General features: G+C 34.2%; 1 protein-coding gene across 1 annotated transcript in view; it reads right to left on the bottom strand.

The window, feature by feature from the left end:
• Nucleotides 1-15541, bottom strand: part of LOC136838573 (low-density lipoprotein receptor-related protein 1-like) — a 496729-nt gene that overhangs the window by 73528 nt on the left and 407660 nt on the right. Inside the window, 7 exon segments of the mRNA XM_067103732.1 lie at nt 51-164; nt 1889-2077; nt 3117-3340; nt 3892-4070; nt 4469-4639; nt 8838-9057; nt 13473-13608. Coding sequence (XP_066959833.1) covers nt 51-164; nt 1889-2077; nt 3117-3340; nt 3892-4070; nt 4469-4639; nt 8838-9057; nt 13473-13608 — 1233 coding nt within the window.

Below are 15541 nucleotides of genomic sequence, written 5' to 3'. Positions count from 1 at the left end.
GAGAAACCAGTAAATAAACACAAAATAACTAGTGAGAAATTTTACTGTACCTTCATCAAACTTCTCCATTGTATCATCAGGGCAAACACATGAGAACTTTTCAGGGCCAGAAATGAGACACATGGCTTTGGAAGCACATGGATTACTTGCACAGGGGTTGTGAACTGTTGGGAAAAAATATACACAAATAAAATATTATCTGTATTACCAACTATTAACACTACTATCTCCTTTGTGTTAAGAAAAATTTTTGCTCATTGCAAACTCTTAAATCATTAAGGTTAACACTGCTGAGCTCATCAAGGAAAACAATCTCTTTAAAACAAAGTTGGTTTCATAAATACAAATGCCTTGAGCTCTTGCTTACAGGTGTCAGCTATGTGCATAATTAGCCAATACATGATCCTGCTTTAGTGAAATAATTTGCTCAACTTTGGTTATACCTCAACATCTCACTGTCCTTAGCCAGTATGAAGCTTCACTCTCTTAAATATATGCATCTGTAACCACTGGAGTTGATGAAGGAAACCTCATGTTTAAGATTTTGGGTGGCATTTATACTAAAAAGGGTAAGATCTCTCTGGAAGTTCGATATACAGTATTGCACATTACATATACTTTGAAGCATTATTTGTTTTCTTAAACCTCTTGCAGAATAACATCTCTGGATTTATATTCATCATAACAACACAAAAAATAAGATTCTGATAAATAAAAAGGGCTGCTGACATTCTACATACCAATGAAGTTTTTTAAATATATGTAACAAACCTTTCATTGTCAATTATCTTCAATAGCGTAAATGACCTCTTAACATCTCAGTTCCTAATAAGTTTAGCATATGCTTTCAATTGAAAGCTTAAATCTGAAATGTGAAATAAAAGATACCTTCATTTCAAAGGTGGGATTCAAACCAATCCTCGTCAGGATGAGAGGTCAACACTAATTCATTAGCGTAGGTGGGTACTATCTAAGGTATACCTTACTCACTATGCTGTATACAGTACAAAAAGTTCTTGCAGTATGTATTGGACCCAAGATACACTCTGCTTTGCCTTGTGTTTTCCATCCATTTCCTTCCGTCTTTACACTAACCTGCCCTTGCTGCAATTTTTACTTTGTATAACAAACCTTTCAGGCAAGCCCTAGAAAAGTCTAGAAATGTAACTCAGTTGTCTTGTTAACTTTATGATTATAATGAATAACACTAATCCACTAGGCTTGTTTGTGATATAATGGGTCAGTGTTGATCTTATGGCATAGTGGGTTAGTGCTGACCTCACATTCTTAATGCAAGTGTAAGAATTCAATCTTGGAAAGGAATTACTTTATTTTTCATCTCAGCTTCAACACTTTCAGTAAAAAGGTGTAACAGGTACTTGTTTACCTTATGATATATTTGTAAAGAAACAATAGCATTGCTCTTTCCTCTGTCATTTATTTCAAAAGAATAAATGAACACAAAAATGAAAATCCTGAAAGCAAAAGCTTTCCAATGTTCTCTATAAATGTTCACTAAGCACAATAAAACATGACCAATAATTTCTTTGCCTAATTCACCTTAAGGCCAACAGTAAACTAATTTCCTTACTTCAGTACTTTATAAATGTGTTTATGTGCCCAGGTTCCAAAAGAATATGAAAGAATACTTTATTTTAAACACTGATTATCAAGCTATGAGAATTACTGGGTGGTTCTGTACTGTTCTGTATTTATCTTCCAACCAGAAGACATCATTCACCTCCCTATGTACTAAAATTTCTAAAGACAGTGAAAACATGACTTGCAAAAGAAAAAATACAATAAATCTAAACAGTTACAGGCAAACTGAAAGAGCCACTACAATATATAGGTACACCAATAGTCTTAAAACTTCAGTTGTACTTACTTGTTGTATCTTGTTTTTTCTCTTGGACAATAAGAACATCAGATATTTTAATGCTATGTGTAGATAAACGAGTAAGTCCTGGATTACGAACTCCTCCAAATTTGTTCATACGATAAACAGTATTAGTGTCATGTGTTGTAACATACAAGATGTCTTCAAATACATCCAGACTGCTTGGAGACCCTTCACCTGATATGAAAAGAAGGCTCATGAGCTTGAGAAATATTGTACCTAGAATGTGTCCAAACTTAAAATACAAAGATGAATTATGTCATGTTTATCTATAAAATCCATGTTCAGTGAAGTAATGCTCACCAAAATGGATTTTCATGTTGCATCCAAAAACTGCAATCATTTAACATCAAATGTAATAAAATAAATTTCATAATGAATTAGTTATAAGAAAATAGATAAAACGACTTACACCAATGCACACTAAATGCACAATCATAAACCAAGTGCAATAAAAATATGAAAAAATCTAGTAAATTGCAAGAATTTTGAAAAAAAATTATTAAATATCCTCAAATTTATTAGATGGAATACTGTACATCATACACATACTGATGATTAACTGCAATTCCATTAATAATATTTCTCCCTTATAGATAATAACTTCTTTTCTTTCCTTTTAAGACCACAGACCACAGAGCTTCAAAAACTGTCTTGCCAAGCCAGCAATGTTTTCAAAATCTTTTATTTCCCCTTGAGTTCAATGGTAATAAATTTTATAATATTGCATGCTTAAATGATTACAATAAAAATGTAAGTAATACTATAAAAAATAAAACATTTATTATGGGCAGGAAGCCTTTAATAAATAATCAACAATTATGAAGAAATGAAGCACAGCTGTTCATTGCATTTCCTTAAACTGTTCATAATTTATTCAGAGGAAAATCAAGGAAGGCAACAGCGAGATTTAGTTTATATTCTTAATCATGGTAAGCTTGTGTTACCCAATGAATGCATTAAACATGAGTGATACAGAATAGTGTGTAGAGACCAAGAAAGATCATGGAGTTCACACCATATCTCAGCAGTATCTCTTACTCTCTAATGATAACAGGAGATATTTTTCCCGTGTATACTGTATCCAGTCTCCAATTTCAAACATAAGCAGTAGGAGAAGTATGACAAAGATATGTCCCCTGAACCAATAAACAAGACTAAATATCAGTTCTACTAAAATACAACTACAAAAATGATAACTTTCAATTTCACTTACTAGAATTAAAATGTTTTACCACTTGCCGATCAGAACCATCTAATTTAACAGTTTCAACATTACTAGTCTTACTGTCTGCCCAGTACAATCTACGTGCAGGATAATCAATAGCTAGCCCTACAGGCCACTGAAGGTTGTGATCCACTAAAGTTCTAACATTTCCACCATCCATTCCAGCTGAGCGAATACTTGGTCTTACACCCCAATCAGTCCAAAAGAGCTGCCTGCAATTACAAGAACTATGTAAAGATGACTGACAAGGCCTGCCAGATGTTAATCATTACTACTGTGTTTAAATTGATTGATACCAATCCACAGAAACAATGGAAATACAGGAAACCTTAGGTGTAAGAAACAACCCATTTTTCTAAAAATTTCAACTATAAGTGAGACCCAAAGGTGTGTTTATACAAAAAATGAAATAACATTTATAATTGTTATCATTATTAACAATACCTATGCAAATAACTGTAATGATGGTAAGGAAATTAATAAAAAACAACAACAACATTATTAATCACATTCTGACCCTTGCTGGAGACAAAAAGATCCACTGTTTGTTTGTTTTTTTAGATTAAGCCAGCCTTGTGCAGGGATAGGCTCTTGCTTCTAGAGCAGCTGGTATTGAAAGATCATTCAGTTTTTCTAATGATGAGAGAAGGAGCCCTTTAAAGCTAAAGAATTTTGCAGTCTTATACAAAGATACTTCAGAAGGGTCTTTCTGAATCTTGCAATAATAATAATAATGACTACAAACATGAAAATTCGTACTTACCCAGACTTTGGATCTACTGCTATATCATGTGCCTGATCAAACTCCATCGAGGTGAGAGTAACCTTTTTGCTACCATCCAGAGAAACAACCAAAATGGTCTTATCCCCAGTATTAATAACATAGACATGTTTTGTAATCCAGTCCACTGCTAATCCACGAGGCTTATTCAAGTTGGTTAACTGAAATCAAAATTATTGAAAATACAAATACTGAATTTATGCATAAAATGCTTTATACTTCCTTGAGAAGAATTGCTTAAGTCATAAACAGTTATTCAGTCTGGTAATGTCTGTTTTTTTTAGATGCTCCATATGCATATTGTTGATAGTCTAGCACAGATACTAAACATCAACACACCACAAATCAAGATTTTCAAATTACTGTACAACACAGTTTCATACATACTCAAAAATCACATATAACCTTTACTTGCAGTCCATATGCTTCTATATGATTAAAGGTTTAACTGTAACAACTAAATTCTTAAAATAGTCTGTGAGAAAACTGGGCAATAATTATGGATATGAATTCTAACAATAAAAATGAGCTTACATGTAAATAAATAAAAAATAATTACCACTTTATTTATCGGTGATGCTTCTCTTCGTGTTCTGTAATTTTCCTGTTCATGAGTAGTGGGAACAGCCATGGATACAAGCGTATTGTCATGCTGATTAGTCCAAAAAGACAGAGGACTTTCACCATATAAAACATCTACACTATGGACGCGAACACTTTTAGAATCTTCCTGCAAGGAAATATTTGACACATTTGAAAGTGAACAATATCAAACAGAAATATTTAGTTTAAGAGAATTCTGCTGTTCCATAGTACAGTATACAAATAAAGGTTCAACATACTGATAAATCATGAGTGGAAAATATAGTCAAAACTGAAACATAAGTTTGGCATCTTTGGTTTGTAAGTTGTTCTTTTAAAATACAGAAAACCTTTAGTTCTTTCCAAAATAGCCACAGAAAGAGAGGATTAGGAAAGATTATAAGAATACAAGAATTTTTTAAAATCTAAAGAAATTCTACCACAAAAATTCCCATTTTATATAATTTCATTTACCATGACCATAAAAAGCAGATCATTCCTGACTAATGAATTATTTATGATATACCAACTGAGAGTGGCAAATCAGTACAAATGAACTCAGAGATGAGAGAAGCAATCATTTCATTCCATTCTTCTGATAAAAAACAATAAATCTACATGGTTCTTGGTCAACCTCTGTTTAAAATATTTTATGTGTTCCCACAAAAATACAACCATAAATATTGAATATAATACAACAATCTGTGATGCTATACAGACATGGGTCATTACCTGACTTTGAAACTATATCTAAAAGATTATTTGTCAATCCGAGAAAAAGGCTTTAAGAAGAATATCAGGAGTCAGATGACAGATTAGATTGAAAGATGATATTATAAGGATGTTATAAGGGATATTGCATAAGTTTTATATATGTATAATATAATGACAATGGGGAAATAAAGATGGATTGGACATGTCCTGCCTGCCTTCCAAGAGAGAATAGTATTCAAGTGTCAGCTGGGCTCCTCTAGGCACCAAAAAGATCTACGACCATCCTACTTGGATGAGAGCTATGATAAGGGAGGCTGAAGGTAGGTGGAGATTTGTTACGAGTGAAAGCACAAGAAAGACATGGGGGCAGACTCTAACAGAGGCCCTTTGTGTCATATAGCACTGAAGGGAAAGATGATAATGATAATGTTGCACATAAGCTTAATACCACATTGAGATGGATGCAAATAAGAAAAATCCCTTCTATTCAGAAATGACAGTAAGCACAGCATCATGAGAATGAGAATATCTGCAACAGGAAAACAGAAAAGATTCCCCTGCAAAGGGGTATGTAAAAAGATAAGAAAAGAACAACAATTACAATGGAGAAACATTGTCGTATGTAAAAAGAGAAGAAAAGAACAATTACAATGAAGAAACATTGTCAACACAATTTGTGAAGAAAAATGTAGTTTTCTAATCTAAAACTCAAAGTCTCTCACTGACTGGTAGACTAGGTTAACATCTCTGATTAGAGACCACCTAAGTGTTGGATTTAGTCTTTCCTCACCTTTGCTGGCATTTTCTTGTTCAATTATTCTTAGCTGAAGGCTGCTATTCATGGCTAATTTAAATCACTGAGTATCATGGGTGGGATATTATTTAAGCTTATACAGTATATATTAATTTGGGGTTTTGTATAGAAATTGAAAAATCTCCAATACTGCATAAAGAGCTGATTATATCTGTACACAACTAATGATTTTTGTCCCTTTAACCCTTAAACGCCGACTGGACGTATCGTAAGTCGACTAAAATTGTCTGTCGGGTGATGAGTGGACGTACCGTATGTCGACTACAAAAAATTTCAACCTTCGGTCAACTTTGACTCGACCGAAATGGTCGAAAAACGCAATTGTAAGCTAAAATTCTTACATTCTAGTAATATTCAATCATTTACCTTCATTTTGCAACAAATTGGAAGTCTCTAGCACAATATTTCAATTTAAGGTGAATTTTTGAAAAAACCTTTTCCTTACGTCCGCGCGGTAACTCGGCCGAAAATTTCAGAAATTCTTTCGTCATTTTGTCGTAATTTTTGCACAGTTTTATATTAGTTGTTACATAAAGTTTTATATATGAAAATGTGCGCAATTTCATGTAGAATACAACAAAAAATAACTCATGGTTGTAGCTTTTATCAGTTTTGAAATATTTTCATATAAATCACGATATATAGAAAAAATTCTACCTTCGGTCAACTTTAACTAGACCGAAATGGTCGAAGAATGCAATTGTAAGCTAAAACACTTACAGTGTAGTAATATTCAATCAATTACCTTCATTTTGCAACAAACAGGAAGTCTCTAGCACAATATTTCGATTTATGGTGAATTTTTGAAAAAACTTTTTTTTACATCCACGGGTTACAAATTCATGCATCATTTTGTGATAATATTTTCTGTGTTGCATTGATCGTTTTACAAATTGTTATATACCAAATTCATCGCAATTTAGTGTGCAATACAAAGAAAAAAAAAAATTCGTTATCTTTAACCGTTTTGCTCACAGTGCGATTTGTATACAATTATATATGAAATTTTTTTTCGCGCTGTCATATATTTCAATATTTATATATGATAATGATATTTTTTTCATTTCTGATGGTTGCATACTAAACTTCAGGCAATGACAAAAAAAGGAGCAAAAAATGAACTCTTAATCTTAAAAACTAAGCATGCTGTGAATTTTTGAAAAAAACTTTTTTTCTGCTTTGGCGCTAACTCCCGAACGCCGCCGGCATACGACAGACACTTTTGTAAATAGAGGCTCGGCGTTTAAGGGTTAATCAGCTCAAGTTTCAGGTCATGAGTCATGATTTTCTATTAGGTAATGGAAGATGTTACCTTGGATTCTGTGATACTACAGGAGTCTTTGCAGAGTTGCAGATCAGGTAAGTTTCAGGGATTTACAATCTGAGTTGCAGATTAGGTAAGTTACAGGGATTTGCAATTCCTTACTGAAACTACCCAAACGTAGTGAGAATGATTGCCAGTGTTGTTCATAAATCTTTGCCAAAATAAGAAAGTGATAAAAAGAAAAAGTTAAATTTATAACACACTGTAATCCTGAATGGTCCTAATAGTTGTTCACCAGCCAGTTGACAAACAAAATGCCACAATTAGCTTTCAAAAACCTAATGAAAACAAGGGCATGTGCCAATCTATCTGAGCCATCTAATCAAATTTTTCTTCGTCAAGTGGAATTGCAAGGATAAGCTAATCTTAAGGTAATGGGTTCATGAAAAAAACAATTGATTTACTTTTCATAAGGTGGGGATTATAGCAAATGCAAGCATAACAGCACCCCACAGCTTGATAATGGACAGAGAGAAATAGTCAACAAACTAAGATATCAAAAACTTGTTGATTTTTATTGCTTAAATATGTCAAGTAGTAATCTACAGTGTCATGTGGCTAGCTGAAAGAAAGGAAACTCTCCTTCAGCTTGTGGGAAGGTAGTCAAAATAACTTACATCACACAAATAGGCAATAAGGACATTTAGCAGTAAAGAAAAAATCTAGAGAAGAAAGGAGGGAGGAGTCACCGACCTACTGAACTGTCATTAATTCTTTTCTGTACACAAAGGAGACATAAAAAATAGTGAAAATATTAGACTAATATTTCACACAGAGACATAAAATTTATGTTGTTATAACTCTGCACATGTACACATATGCATATGCACAGTGTTACGGCAAACTACACACTTACTGTGACCCCCTTCACCGCTCTCTCTCTCATACAGTATTTTTATTTAAATCTATTAAATGCAATACAGTATGTACTTAAAACAGCAATGGAGTGTTACAAACATATTTTTCAGTCTGCATACGTGTGCATGTGTATACATACATGTATGCAGAAATTTTTTTTATAAAGAATAACTAAGAGAAAGTAAGACAAAGTGAGCAAATGCCAAATATTTTTTATGAAAAATATTTCTGACAGAGGAGAGAGAGAGAGAAAGGTGGGCAAATGCACAGAAGTAAATGTGCAGCTCTGGTTTATTTATGTCTGCTATCTAATGCATCATGTGTGTCTATCATCTGCTGAATGTCAGAGATAGGTGAGCACAGGATAATGTTTGATTTCAGATGTCATGATTTACTTAATAATAAAACTGTAAAAAAGGGTATTGTTTATTGGTAATGGATGAGGAAATGGCAGTTCAGGATACAGGTAAGACATTTTAGATGGATATCTCCCATGCAACTGGCAAATCCCAAGGGTGCAACTTATAAGGGATTTTACTGTGGTACAGTATTATTAAAGTAATTCACGAAAACATGCAAATCTATAAAAACAACTACACTAAAAGTTCTCATCCAAACTAGACTCTGCTTCCTTACCTCTGTCAAAGTCAGTATGCTGGCCGAGTTTCCATGTTTATAGGGGGAAAGCTTTCTTAAATGATTATCATTAGCTAATATCATATATGCTGAATTCCCATCAGCGAAACATGACTTTTGGTTCTTTTGTGACAAACTGTTCAGTGTATAGCCTGGTGCACATGAACAAGTATGGTTTCCATCTTTTTTAATATTACAAATCTGAGAGCATTCTCCAAACCTGAAACAATAAAATTTAAAATTAATAATCATGAATACTAACTCTACCACTACAAATGCCTTAATTAAAATAATTTGTGGTAAAATTTGGGGGACGGGTTGAAAGGCATCCAAACTACTGTACCAAAATACCACCAGGTAAACATATTGTTGCCATATAAGGCTCCAATGATCAATAGTAAAGGCCCACATTCAGCGAGCTGGAAAACTGGCCATTAAACTTTTGCAAGGTGGTTATGGTAATAGCTACCAGTGATAAGAGCAGAGGCACTGCCCGCCAAGTCAGTGCGCATTCAATTTTATGCAGTTTATTTTGGCCACTGTCTCACTTGGATGTGCATTTCTTTTCTGCGACCTTCCATTCGACTTTTCTCTTCTGTGTTTGAACATAATTGTTTTTATGATATATTGTTATACTTTTTGTTTATATTTTGCATATACTTATATATTGAAACATTTCAACATGTTTTTCTATGTCTACCTAATGATATATTCACTTATTCTTGATATGTAGCATTTCTGACTTGTTTTAGCCTGTATAAGTTTTGGAGCCTTTCTCCTTACGTATCATTTTACTTATGTTTTTGTTGCCTTTTCATATTTACACAAACCCAACACCTATTTCCTTGGTGTTTGTTTTGAGTATTCTGTTTTCTTTTACTATCACGTAACTGTGGAGAGTTGGAGGGATATCCAACTCTCGACTGCCAACTGTTCTATTTTTAGACATCTTTTCAACCTTGCTTTTAGGATCTTTCCTCTTCGACGTTCTTTTTCTCCTTGTTCTGAAATGCTTTTTCCTGAACAAACAATGTTTTTTCTTTTCGACTACACAATTTCTTGGAATCTTGCAATGTATTAATCTTTCAGATGTTGTGCAGATTGAGAGGCTTGAGACAAGGCAGATTTTTCGTGCTTCCAGGATAGGGTTTCATATTCAGTTGTACGAGGATACTTCTTGCCTAAACCTAGCGAGTTTTCCCCCTTTCCCTCAACACGGAGGTTAATGTTGCAAGATCTCTGACAGTGCATTTGGTCCCGACTTGCTCTCCAGGACCAGTGGGAGTTCCTGTCTATGGTTCCTGTCCTGTTTCTTGCCCTGTCTTTGGCGGGAGGGGTGTGAGTTGAAGGCACACTCCCTTCCCCTCTCGTCATTCCTGTGATGATGAGGGAACCCCCGGACAGTCTTTATCATTGTATGCTGTTCCACCTGTTAGATCCTTTCGAGTTTCTAACAACTTTGCCTTTTCCTGGATTAGACAAGATTTCATCCCTTCATGTCTCTTATCCTGTCCAGAAAGTTCCTTCCATGGTCGGATATGTTCCTTGGGAACAGTTCTTGGGTGGCTTTCATCACTGGATTTGCAGCAGAAGTTGTGCCTTCTCATTCCTCATTTACATCTCCTCGTCAGTACAGCCCTCTCCCAGGTCATCTTCATCAGCCAGAAAGGATGAACAGCTGTGCTCAGCTTAACACATCTGTGCAATATGACACGTCTGTTTCGTGCTTCGAAGGAATACCACGTTGATCCTCTTTTCGGGAGTCAGTTGTTCATAGCTGTGTGTTGTAACTGCAAGAGCTACTTCACCCTCTCCTACATGTTCTCGCACGGGAATATTGCCAGGGTTTCTTCATCATTAGATTTGCAGCAGAAGTAGAGCCTTCTGCTTCATCTTCAGTAAGGGGCACTGTACAGACTTCTTCATATGCCTTCTCTTCCCCGGCAGTTCTTTTGGGATCAGTGCCAGGTTGCCGTGTTCACCACCCGCAGACCAGCACAGACATACACGTAAGTGGAATTCATACATACTGTACTTTACTTCTGGTGAATCCTCGTTCCCTGGTCTTCCTCTCTAATACATTGTTTTAAACATGTTTGTATTATACCACCACACTTGTGTGTGAAGTTATAATATAAACTTGCTGGTCATCTTATATTGGTGGGGAAGAAGAGAACTTCCTGGGTTGTATTCAGCGAAAGCTTTTCTTGTTGGATTAAGAGCGCCTCCAGTAGTCTTAAGAGCAGCAAGTCTGAGGCCCTTCCAATTATCGTGGTGTTCTTGATAATTACATCTTAATCCAACGAGAAAAGCCCTCACTGAATATAACCCCAGAAGTTCTCTTCCTCCCCACCAATATAAGACGACCAACAATACAAAGACCTGCAACCGACACCAGATCAAGTGACACTCCTGGCCCAGCAATACAAGATCAGGTGAGCCATCCTGCAATCAATGAGAATATTCACAGGATAATACCAGGACATGATGTCATGTGATGTCGCACACCACACCGTGACGTCACACACCTGCCCCGCCAGTCAGCGAGACTGCAATCAAGCAACCATCAAGCCTAAGAACTTGGCTTAAAGAAATCTCTTGCCAGCCAATAGGCGGCCTGTATTCCGCTTCGGCCAATCAAAAGTCAGCATGCGGTTGACCCCAGCTAACTACTGACTATATAAAAAGTAGAACCCAGCAGTGGAATCAGTCTACTCCCACCTTCTGCCGTGACCATACTCAGTTGGAACTGAGAGAAACGTTGGCATAACAACAGAATATTAAATTTTGACATGTACCTAATTGTACAAAACTCTACAGATCATGATATCCACACTTTGTTTACTTACTGAATAAAGCCACACCCTGATCTACGACAATTTTTCCTCCCTAAGACGATGAACATCAGTACGTTACTGGCCCGATGCAGTAGCCAAGAAAAATCAGTTATTACAAAAACAGAGAAAACTCTATATAAACTGAATGCAGCTGATACAGCAATAACTTTCAATAATAATAATAATAATTATTATAATAATAATAATTATGGGAAAAGAACAGTGATGAAGATGGTGATACTGATACTAAAGCTGGTCTGAAGGTTCCATGGCATGAGGCAGGAACTGATCTTTCTGTATATATTTGTTTTGTTGAATGAAAAAATCATATGTCTTTGCAAGATGTCATGCAATTACATCTAATGCAAAGCCCATGTTTCTTGAGGCTTGGCTTGGTCTCCAAAGAAAACAGCTATGATCTAGTTACGACTATAAAGCCTAGCATAAGCTATGTTACTACATTAATCTTTGTCTGGAATTAAGTATGGTCCTGTGATGAAAAAATACATAAATTTCTCTAGTGGACTTTGAAAAACTTAATAAATTTCTCTACTGTACTCTGATGTACCCCTAAGCTGTTCACTTCTTGTGCAGTTGTTTTTTAATGTATATATATCACCTTATAGCAAAACTTCTTAGGTTAAAGGCTACAGTTTATGCACGTTGACTGTAGTGATTTAAGAATCAGTATAGCAAAACACTCTGCATTTTCATTTTAATAATTAATATTTTTTTCCATTGAGTACATTAATATTTAATGTTTATCATATATTCAATTCATAGGCTATTTCTGTATTTACAATGCATTCTAAGACTGGTGTAATAACTTAATGTATTGATTTGTCAGGATTCCAGTGAATTTATCAAACATTTAGCTTCCTTATTTCTTAAATATTACTCTTCTTAATTTCAAAATTTTTAATATGCAGTAAGTTTTTTTCTATTTGGAATATGCATTTAAAGTATATACTAATTCATTATTAGAATACCCTGGTATGACTGATAGCCTTAACTTACACCATCACTAGGCTGAGGGTCAGTTATCCAGAAAACTCTTGGTCATAATGGTTCCGGATAAGAATTCTTCACTGTACCAGTATTTTACTGAATATCAGTATACAATGAATATAATTTCAAAAATGTAGGCTTCTCACACATTATTCCATCACCTTCAAGCCAAGAAAATCATCTTCACATTAAGGTACCAATAAATTATCATCCCACAAGTCTAAAAACTAATTATCACTACTGTCATCATGATCTATCACATTCCTCCAGGTGTTATCTGAATCAGGAAAGGACATAAGTAGATCCAAACTTCTAGAATATTGTGCACACAACCCCTGATCAGAATAGCTCTTTATTGCTTTGTGTCAGGACTCAATATATCAATTTAACTGAAATGAAAAATAACAGTTTAAAAAACCATGCAACATGGCAATCACATTATTCCAAAGTTTGGATGACAGTTTAAAAGGGAGAACATTTTAAAAATATATGCACAAAAGCAAGAAGATAACAATTTGAAAGTGAGTTACTGTTCTGGACTTCTACTGATGACAACTTGTTCTACTCACTAAGCACTCTAATCTGGTCATTTGAAAGGAACACCTTCAGGTTATAGCCTATTCTACAGACTGTCATCCTCAACCTCCATACTAATATGGTCTAAGCATGCCCAAGGATTATTCAATGTACAGTATTCAAAATTATACATGTTGTAAATAGATAAACTGTACACTTATGTGCAGTCCAAATGATCATCTAATCAAGTTTCTTGCTATCAAGTTATTCTTACCTACATCCTTGTTGGCAATTTATTTCATCACTATTGTCTGTGCAGTCATCAAAACCATCACAAACACTGCTTTTACCAATGCAGTGGCCATTTTTACATTGAAATTGGTCAGGACTGCATGCTCTTATTCTCTGACCTGTAAAAAAGAAATAAAGGTGTAATACTAAGGGTTGCATGCTTATCAATGAATTATAATGCTGTTTTCCATGTTCAAAAATAAAACACTCTATTTTTATAAGAGCCTCCAATTTCCAAAAAAAAGGGAAAGCATGAAGTACGTGACCCCACATGCACTAAGTGTTAAAACTAAGTGTTAAATGTTTAAAAAATTATATGCAGTACCCATAATGCACTTTTATTACATAACATATTTTTAATACATACTCCACTTTTGATGAAAAATGAAAAAATGTGTACCTGTCCCATATGTCCTCTGAAATCCTTGGGATAGCTTTTCTATAGGAGCATTCCGTCCTTGACTTATCAGTATGAATGGTAAGACTGAATAAAAATCATACATAAAATTTTGGCTGATCTTCATTTATTTATTCCTAATTATTAACCCTTAAACGCCAAGCCTCTATTTACAAAAACGTCTCCCGTATGCCGGCGGCGTTCGGGAGTTAGCGCCGAAGCAGAAAAAAAGTTTTTTTCAAAAAATCACAGCATGCTTAGTTTTTAAGATTAAGAGTTCATTTTTGGCTCCTTTTTTTGTCATTGCCTGAAGTTTAGTATGCAACCATCAGAAATTAAAAAAAATATCATTATCATATATAAATATTGAAATATATGACAGTGCAAAAAAAATTTTCACATATAGTTTTATACAAATCGCGCTGTGAGCAAAACGGTTAAAGCTAACGGATTATTTTTTTTCTTTGTATTGTACACTAAATTGCGATGATTTTGGTATATAACAAATTGTAAAACGATCAAAGCAACACAGAGAAAATATTATCACAATATGATGCATGAATCCTTAACGCGCGGACGTAAAAAAATGTTTTTTTAAAAATTCACCATAAATCGAAATATTGTGCTAGAGACTTCCTGTTTGTTGAAAAATGAAGCTAATTGATTGAATATTACTAGAATGTACGTGTTTTAGCTTACAATTGCAGTTTTCGACCATTTCGGTCGAGTTAAAGTTGACCAATGGTAAAATTTTTTCTATTTATCGTAATTTATATGAAAATATTTCAAAACTGATAAAATCTACAACCATGCGTTATTTTCTGTTATATTCTACATGAAATTGTGCACATTTTCATATATAAAAGTTTATGTAATGACTAATATAAAACGGTTAAACATTACAAACGTGACGAAAAGAATTTCTGAGATGTTCGGCCGAGTTACAGCGGACGTAAGGAAAATGTTTTTTTCAAAAATTCACCATAAATCAAAATATTGTGCTAGAGACTTCCAATTTATTGCAAAATAAATGTAAATGATTGAATATTACTAGAATGTAAGAGTTTTAGCTTACAATTGCGTTTTTTGACCATTTCGGTCGAGTTAAAGTTGACCGAAGGTTGAAATTTTGGCAGTTATTGTGATTTATGTGAAAATATTTCAAAAGTGATAAAAGCTACAACCATGAATTATTTTCTGTTGTATTCTACATGAAATTGCACACATTTTCGTATATAAAACTTTATGTAACGACTAATATAAAACGATGCAAACATTACGACAACGTGACGAAAGAATTTCTGGCGTGGACGTAAGGAAAAAGTTTTTTTCAAAAATTCATCATAAATCAAAATATTGTGCTAGAGACTTCCAATTTGTTGCAAAATGAAGGTAAATGATTGAATATTACTAGAATGTAAGATTTTTAGCTTACAATTGCGTTTTTTTACCATTTCGGTCAAGTCAAACTTGACTGAAGGTTGAAATTTTGGCAGTTATCGAGATTAATATGAAAATATTTCCAAACTTATAAAAGCTACAACCATGGGTTGTATTTTGTTGTATTTTACATGAAATTGCACACATTTTCATATATAAAACTTTACACAATGGCTAATATAAAACAGTGCAAAAATTACCACAAAATGACGAAA

This window comes from Macrobrachium rosenbergii, chromosome 5, assembly GCF_040412425.1.
Source record: "Macrobrachium rosenbergii isolate ZJJX-2024 chromosome 5, ASM4041242v1, whole genome shotgun sequence".
In the NCBI taxonomy this organism is placed as follows: Eukaryota; Metazoa; Arthropoda; class Malacostraca; order Decapoda; family Palaemonidae; genus Macrobrachium; species Macrobrachium rosenbergii.
The sequence above is the reverse complement of the archived record's forward strand: the minus strand, read 5'-3'. Positions and strand labels throughout refer to the sequence as shown.